The sequence below is a fragment of the Pteropus vampyrus genome, unplaced genomic scaffold (assembly GCF_000151845.1).
Source record: "Pteropus vampyrus isolate Shadow unplaced genomic scaffold, Pvam_2.0 Scaffold363, whole genome shotgun sequence".
Classification (NCBI taxonomy): Eukaryota; Metazoa; Chordata; class Mammalia; order Chiroptera; family Pteropodidae; genus Pteropus; species Pteropus vampyrus.
Genome location: NW_011889144.1, coordinates 1,404,900 through 1,413,133, shown reverse-complemented (window position 1 = coordinate 1,413,133; position 8,234 = coordinate 1,404,900). Strand labels below are relative to the sequence as shown.

The window sequence follows — 8,234 nt, the reverse complement described above, 5'->3', positions numbered from 1 at the left end:
AATGCAAGGACTGGATTTCACTGGAGAATCCGGAAAGCGGTTTCTCCCTTTCCAGCTTTTTAACATCCAATTTTAAACATACTCAATTCTGAGATGAACAAAGGAAAACAAACTTGAACCATTCCTATCCTAATTCAGATCTGTCCCCAGGCTGTGCTGGGTGGCAGGGGAAGAAGACTCCAATCCGCAGACTATGTAAATGGTGTTGCTGAGAGCTCAAAGACTCAGCACAGCTACAGGTGAAAAGTTAGGCCCAAGAGGAAGTAATGTGTGCTGTGTGACATGCAATTTTACCAATCACAGATCACTGAGAGGAAGGATCAATACCTTCATGATTACCACCGACAAAGTGAGGACCATCAGGACAGTGAGCTCGTACACCACAAAAGTGGGAAACACATGAAGGCCTGGTAGGAAAAAAGCAGACATAGTAATTCTTTCAGGATTACACAGCCCATCTCCCAACAAATTCACACCCATTTCTTAGTGATAAATCTATTAACTCTCAAGCTCCTTATACTTGTTTCAAGAGAAGAATAAAGTTCTTGTAAGCATGATCCTCTCGTGTGGTTTATTTACGTGCCTGTCCAAACACTTGCTGCCAGAGGCTCCTGAGCCAGCTGCTCCAGGGAGAGCTGCCCGGGCTCCGGCCTCCGGCCTCCATGGGTCTGGCGCATAATCCTCTGCCAGACTTCACCAGGACACAGCAAAGCATGATGGTAAGCTGCTGTTAAATCAGAGTTTCCTTCATGAAAACATTCTGACCAAGATGCAAATGGCTCCTAGAGTCTGAAGACAAGGAAAAGCAGCCACAGAAGAAGGCTAACTATCTGCACCTCAAGGCTGGGAAACCCATAGTTCACTGACTCCGCGGTGGAGCTGGGTCTCCCCAACATGCTCTTGTGTCTGGTATGAACAGCACTGTGGAGTGGTTGTAATCACACAGTCCCTCATTGTCAAAGCAAGCGCCTGGGCCCAGACCACTAGTGGGCCCTCAGCACACAGGCCAGATGACAGAGGCTTTCCACTCTGAGGGTGGAGACTCTGTTTACTCACATGACTTCCAGCAGTGAACAGAGCACTGTGCATAGAGCAATAATGATGTCAAACTGACGGGAGCCCATACTTACTAACTTTAACAAAATGAAAAGAGATGAAATCCATGTTACAATGCCTTTGCCACATAAAACTTTAACACGAGGGCATACAAGCTATGTTAGACTTTTTCTACTTATAGCCATTTATTCTTATAACAAATAACAGATGTATATTTGGGATATAGCACAATGGTAAACAGTACAGGCTCTGGGCTAAAATCCCAGGTCTATCACTAACCAGCTGTGCTCGCTCGCACACCTCTTAACCTTTCTCCGCCTCGGTTTCCTCATCTGTAGTTGTGGATCTGGGCAGTGAGTGAACACCGTGATGTGTAAAGCAGGTACCTGGCACATGGTCTGTATTAATAAACATTAGCTCTCATGGTCACTACGCATACCCACTAGGCCCACAGATATAAAAGTGAGCAAGGATCCAGGGCTGCAAGGTGCTAGGTCATACCCGACACGTGACAACTACCTTTAAGGCACCTCGGAGAATAAGCAACTACAAGTGCCTGCTTCTGAAATCCTCACAATGCCCGAGAAAAGAAAGTATAGGGAAGAGGGGATAAAATCCTTGTTGAAAGTTTTATAAAAAGAAAACCACATTATTGGCATTGTTTACAAAATGAGAAGTGACTAGTCATTATGATGGCCTAGTGCTGGGCAGCTACATGGGCTCTGTTGCCCCCAACCCCATAGTTGCTGGAGTCGCCAAGACTGTTCCTCAGGTTCATGTGCTGAGGTCCTAAGCCCCAGAATGATGGTATCTGGGGGTAATTAAGGTTAAATAAGGTCACAGGATGGAGCTTTGATCCAATAGGACTGGTGTCCTCCTTAAAAGAAGAAGAAACACAGGAACTTATTCTCACTCCCATGTTCTCACTCTATACACACATATACTGAGGAAAGACCTGTGAGGACCCAGCAAGAAGATGGCTATCTGCAAGCCAGGAATAGTCCTCGCCAGAACCTGACTGTGCCGGCATCCTGATCTTAGGCTCCAGCTTCCAGAACTGTGAGACATAAATGTCTGTTGTTTGAACCCCCAGTCTCTTCCTGTATTTTGTTACAGTAGCTAAGGCTGACTGAGATCAAGCATAAAAGCACACATTATAAAACATAAATGAATGAATGTGGCTGAGTTCCAATAAAATGTTATTTGTAAAATCAGGTGTCAGGCCGGATTTGGGCTGTGGGCCATGGTCTACTGACCTGGTCCAGAGGGAAGAACATGGATTTAAACTCTGTGCAACTGCTTACTAACTGCATGAACCTGGAACCCTCACTAACTCTTCAGGGTCAGGATGCATGTCACCTGTATCCCCATCTGGGGATACAGATGAGACAGGTCCTGATTTCTACCTTGCAGGGTGGGCATGAGGAGTCACCTCCCACCTCGTGTCCTGCCCCCTTACGCTCTCCTAGGCACCCACACCTTACACCACTAGCTCTTCCTTCAGCCCGGAAAGCCCTCCTTCACTCTGGGCTTAAAAACTGCCTTTGTTGTTCATACCAGGAGCACAGCCTGAACCCCTTAGTGCACCCACTTGGTGCTGGTGACCACAAGGCTCATTCTTCTCACCCAGAAATGACTGTGGCTTATTGGGCCCTGGATACAGCAGCTAGGTTCAAGTCGTCTTTGTGGTTCTGACAGGGCTTGGCATAAAGCAGGAGATCAATGAATGTTTGTTAAAAACGGGACTCCATTATTCATTTATATGTCATGGAGGTCTAAATATGCAGAAAAGTAAAGGTATCTTCTTAAACAGATGCCATTAACTTGTTGCTTAGAACCCTAGAACAAAAAGATTCTGTCTCTTACTGGTTAGAGAATAAAAACCTAATTGTATACACATTTCTCAGCTGGTGGGGAAATTAACTTGAATTCCTTTTGATATACTGACTATAAATAACTAAAGCAAAAACATGGATGATTTTTATTTTGTTAGAATGCATGGTTCTCAATAAATCAAGAATCCTAATTTGAGGAATATTAAAGCAAATATGTCTGTTTTAAGTAACATATTTATGGAATTTTAGTTTTTTAACAAGTGAACATTCCATGAAACCCTAGCAAGCAGGACACAAAGTGACATACACTAGTCAGGGTGACCTGGGAATCTTAGGAATGAAATGCAGAACTGGAATGTAGTAAGAATAAGGTTACAATTTAATCAGTTTTATTAGATCTTGTCTGGAAAAGAAGCGACAGAAAAGAAGTGAATCATCAACCAGGAATGGAAGTTCAAGGAATCAGAATTGGCAGAGCTTATTTCGCATTTTGAGAGGGTATGACCAGTAGTGGAGGCAGGGGTAAAGGGTGGAAAAGAAGGGGTCAAGGAGAAAGGGCAAGGGAAGAAGAGACGCACACTCAGGGGTGAAAGAAGGAGAGAGGATGCGGGGAAAAGAAGGCAGAGAAGAAGAGGCAAATGCCTACCAAGTGGGGCTCTCTCACAGAACACAGAGGACATCCAATAACGAAGGCAGCTCGTGAATGATCTTATTTCACCTCTCATGAAGAGCGACCTTCCCCACTTTGTGCTTCTCTTTCAGGACTGACTTGGCTATTCAGGGCCTTTCACATTTCCATATAGATTTTAGAATCTGCTTTTCCACGTTCTCAAAGTCTCACTGGAATGGCACTGAACCTGTTGACTAGTGCAGAGTGCATGAGCCTTCCAGGCAGTAAGGAGTGGTGTGAACAAGGAGGTGCCAAATGGATGTGCAACATACAGAGGCTGTGATTCTGTGGCCACTTGTACCTCTCTGAGACTGGTCACTCAAGACACTCTGACAATGGGAAATCTCTAGAGCAGCGTGCCTCGACATGGTCAGTTTACTTATTTTTTTTTTTTTTTATCAGAATTAGTATTTCCTCCCAAACTTCCCATTTTGATGCACTGACTTGAAGTTGTTACCCTGCTGAGCAGCAGCACCCTTCCCTGTGGAGTCATCCAAGTGAGGGTCATCCTCCTTCTGAGCCTTTTTAATACCCATCAATGAGTGTGTCTTAGCACTGACAGAGCATGACAACCAATCGACATCACTCAGTTCACATTTTCCATCTTTTTAAATAAGATTTCTCCTTAGACTCTAATATTTATGGGAACCGTTTTCACTGTATGGTCTATAAATAAAAAAATGTATATGCACAGATTATAGAAGTATAAGTGTTTAACAAATACAATTCAAACATTATGACATAAATAAGAAAGGTTACCTATGGATGCGAAGAAAATGATAGCCAGGAAGTCACGAATAGGCTCAATGTAAGAAACAATCTCCTCGGTGACCATGTGGCCTTGGGAAGAGATGAGCGCTCCAGCCAGGAAGCAGCCCAGCTCCATGGAGACATCCAGCAGCTCTGTGACCTGAGGAAGAATGAAGGACCACACATCACACATACACAGTGCTGCTGGTTACCAATAGCTTCTGCCAAAGTAGGATTCACACCCAAACACAGCCTGTCGGATATAGCAAAACCATCACAATAAAGCTGTAAAAAGCAAATATTGCTGCACATCTGTGAAGTCCCCAGTGGGAACCCTGTGGGGAAGACCCGAGAGACGACATGTGGAAGCTAACATTAGTTGAACTAACCATACAGGGGGAAAAAATCAAATTAAAGTATTTGAAACAATAATTCATATAATTATTGTGAAATTTTTGAATGAGTGTATTTTCCAAAATTTATTCTAAATATTCATGATACATTTTCTTTACCTTGAATCAATAAACAGCCAGACTGTGGCGTTATAAAACACACTGTATAAAAACTATTCCTATCACCAACGCAAACCACTTAAGAGAACAACTAATGAGCAAATACCTGGAGACACAGGAAACCAGAGGGAAGCACCAATGAATCTAGAAATGACTAGATTCAATAGAGCCAGATTCAGATAGAATAGTTACATTTTATTAGCTTCCTACCTATAGTTCTGTTGAATGCAAAGCTTCAGATTTCTTGATGAGAGATTACTGATGCAAAACAACTGGAAAGAAGTAGCTGTTTTTAAATCTGAGATACTAAAACTATAGGCAATAGCAGCGAGAGACAAATAGAAAAAATGAACTTTTGAAGAAATACCATTTAAAATAGTATCAAAACACATCAAACACCTAGGAATACATAACAAAGGAAGCACACAAACTCTGCACCAAACACCACAAAATATTGCTGAGAAACATGGACAAGGACCTCAGTAAACAGAGGGTGTGCGCCACACTCAGGGAGGGAGGCTTAGAATCATGTAATGTCAGCTCTCCTTCAACTGGTCTACAGATTCACTGGAATTGCAACAAAACTTTCTTGTGTGTGAAAACTGAAAAGTTAAATCTATGGACCTGGAAGGTGTTATGCTAAGTGAAATAAGTCAGAGAAAGACATATACCATATGATCTCACTTTTATGTGGAACCTAAAAAACAAAATAAATACACAAACAAAACAGAAACAGACTCATAAATGCAGGGAACAAGCTAATGATTGCCAGATGGGGGGGGATTGGGGGCGGGGTGAAAAAGGTGAATGGATTAAGAACTACAAATTGGTAGTTACAAAATAGTCATGGGAATGTAAAGCATACGGAATATAGTCAATAATATAGTAATAACTATGTATAGTGCCAGGTGGGTACTAGACTAGTCAGGGAGATCACTTTGTAAACTACATAAATATCTAACCACTATGCTATACACCTGAAACTAATATAAAATAAAATTGAATGTCAACTGTAATTAAAAATTTTTTAAAAAGCCAAGGGGAAGGGAGGTAAAAGGGAATAAGAGGTTCAAATTTCCAGGTATAAAACAAATAGACATGGGGCTGTAATGTACAGCATAAGGAATATAGTCAATAATATTGTGATAGTGTTGTATGGTGTCAGATGGTTGCTGGACTTACCGTGGTGATCACTTCTTTGGGTATATAAATATTGAATAACTATGGTGTACATCTGAAACTAATATAATATTGTATGTTAGCTATATTTTAATAAAAACATTAAAAAATCTTAATGTAGACTCTGGAAAGACCACAAATATAGACAAGACAACCCTGACAGAGAAGGAAGTTGGGCACTATACTGCCAGATATAAAGGCAGTTGAGCTGGCCAGGGGAACAGAGTAGAGCATTAGAAATACATGTACTCACATGCACACTCACATGGCCTCTTCTTTTTGACAAGATGACCCCGCACAATAATTGGGGAGGGGTCTTTCGGCACACAGTGTTGGAAAAAGCATGTGAAAAAACAGATTCTCTCCACTACCTTCCATCATGTGCTAAGCTCACCTGCAGATGGACTGTAGATCTAAACAAGAGTAAAGCAATAACATTTCTAAAGGACAACATGGAGCATCTTCATGACACGGAGGTAGGCAAAGATCTTTTACGCAGAATATAAAAAGTGCTAACCATAAAAAAAAAAATGGAATAACTGGACTAAATTAAAATTAAAAATTTCTTTTTATTAAAATATACCATTAGGCAAGTGAAAAGGCAAGTCACAAACTGGAAGATATTAGCAAAAATATATCTGATATAGAATATCATTTAGTCATAAAATGGAATGAAGTACTGAAACATGCTACAGCATGGATGAACCTTTAAAACATGCAAAGTGAAAGACGCCATGAACAAAAGGCCATATATTATTTGATTCCATTTATACGAAATGTCAAGAAGCAAATCCATAGGAACAGAAAGTAGATTAGTGGTTACTAGGGGATGGAGAACAGATAGAATTGGGAGATAGGGGTTGCTTTTGGGGTGATAGAAATGTTCTGGAATTGGATAGGGGTGATGGCCACATAGCATCATGAACATGTTGAAAACCACTGACTGGTATACTTTAAAATGGTTAAAAGGCATATTTTGTTATATGAATTTCATTTCAGTAAAAAAACAATCTGACAAAAAAATTGCTATATATATAAAAACTCCTATGAATGAGTAAGAAAATAACCAATCCGATAGAAAAATAACCTGAAGACTCTAAAAGGCACGTCCCTAAGGAGGATGTCCACATGGCTAACAAGGACATGGCAAGGTGCTCACACCATCAGTCATCAGGGAAATGAAAATCATTCTGATGAGATTCTGCTACTACTTAGCAGAATGGTTAAAATTACAAAGACTAATACAAATGTTGGTGAGGATATGGAGAAAATTAACCCTCACATAATGCTAGTAGGAGTATAAACCAGTACAACTACTTGGGGAAAACTAGCTTGGGAAATTACCAAAGTTAAAAATGTGTATACCTTAGGACCCAGCAACCCTACTCCTAGATATATACTTATCAGAAATGAAATCACATGCCCATCAAAGAACATATACAAGAATTTATATAGCTGCTTTATTCACGACAGCCTCAAATGGAAACAAATCCTAATAGCTAACAATAGAAAGGACAGATGGTGACATACTCACACAGTGGAATAGCACATGGCAATGAATGAAGAGTATGACGGGAATTATAAAAATATCTGATAAGGAAATGCCCAGCACCTAACATAATACCTGGCAATTGTTAGCAGGTGCTGAGTAAATATTGTCGAATAAAGAAATAAAACTGAGAATCAATGAATGGGGAATTATTTTAACTTATGTATCTATTGGGAAATAGCACGGAAGTTATCCAGGGAAGACAGTTTTGCTGGATACTATTTTCAAAGAGGAAAATACTCTGGAATGGATAAAGCAATGTAAAAAAAGTTAAATAAGTCAGATACTTGAGCAGATTTGAGCAGAAGCAAATCTTTGTCTTCTCCCAAAATTATAAGATATGAGCAGGCACTTAAGTCATATATAAGGAAGTAATTTTTTGTTAATCTCCTTTTTTAAAAGTTAAACTTAGCTTGAGATCATTGTAGATTCAACTGTAGCTGTAAGAAATAATCCAGAGAGATCTCATGTACTCGTTATTCAGTTTTCCCAATGACAGCATCTTGCCAAATCATAACACAAGATCACAGCCAGGATACTGATGTGACGCAGTGAACAGAGGTGGAACATCATGTCACCATAAGGATCCTTCCTGCCCCACCCTCTCATTAATGCCTGGTAACCAGCAATCTTCCCTCCATTTTTGTAATTTTGTTTTCATAAATGTCACAGACAGTATGGAA

The 8,234-nt window shown here is 40.4% G+C and overlaps 1 protein-coding gene across 2 annotated transcripts in view; it reads right to left on the bottom strand.

Annotated features, from left to right (window-relative positions):
* Positions 1-322: 322 nt before the first annotated feature.
* TMCO3 (transmembrane and coiled-coil domains 3) overlaps positions 323-8,234 on the bottom strand; it is a 34,930-nt gene continuing 27,018 nt past the window's right edge. For both annotated transcript variants that reach the window (XM_023522900.1, XM_023522899.1), the window contains exons 8-9: positions 4,321-4,471; positions 323-407 (exon numbers count right to left, since the gene is read on the bottom strand). In XM_023522900.1, coding sequence (XP_023378668.1) covers positions 4,321-4,471 — 151 coding nt within the window. In that variant the 3' untranslated portion in view covers positions 323-407. The remainder of the gene's footprint in view (positions 408-4,320; positions 4,472-8,234) is intronic.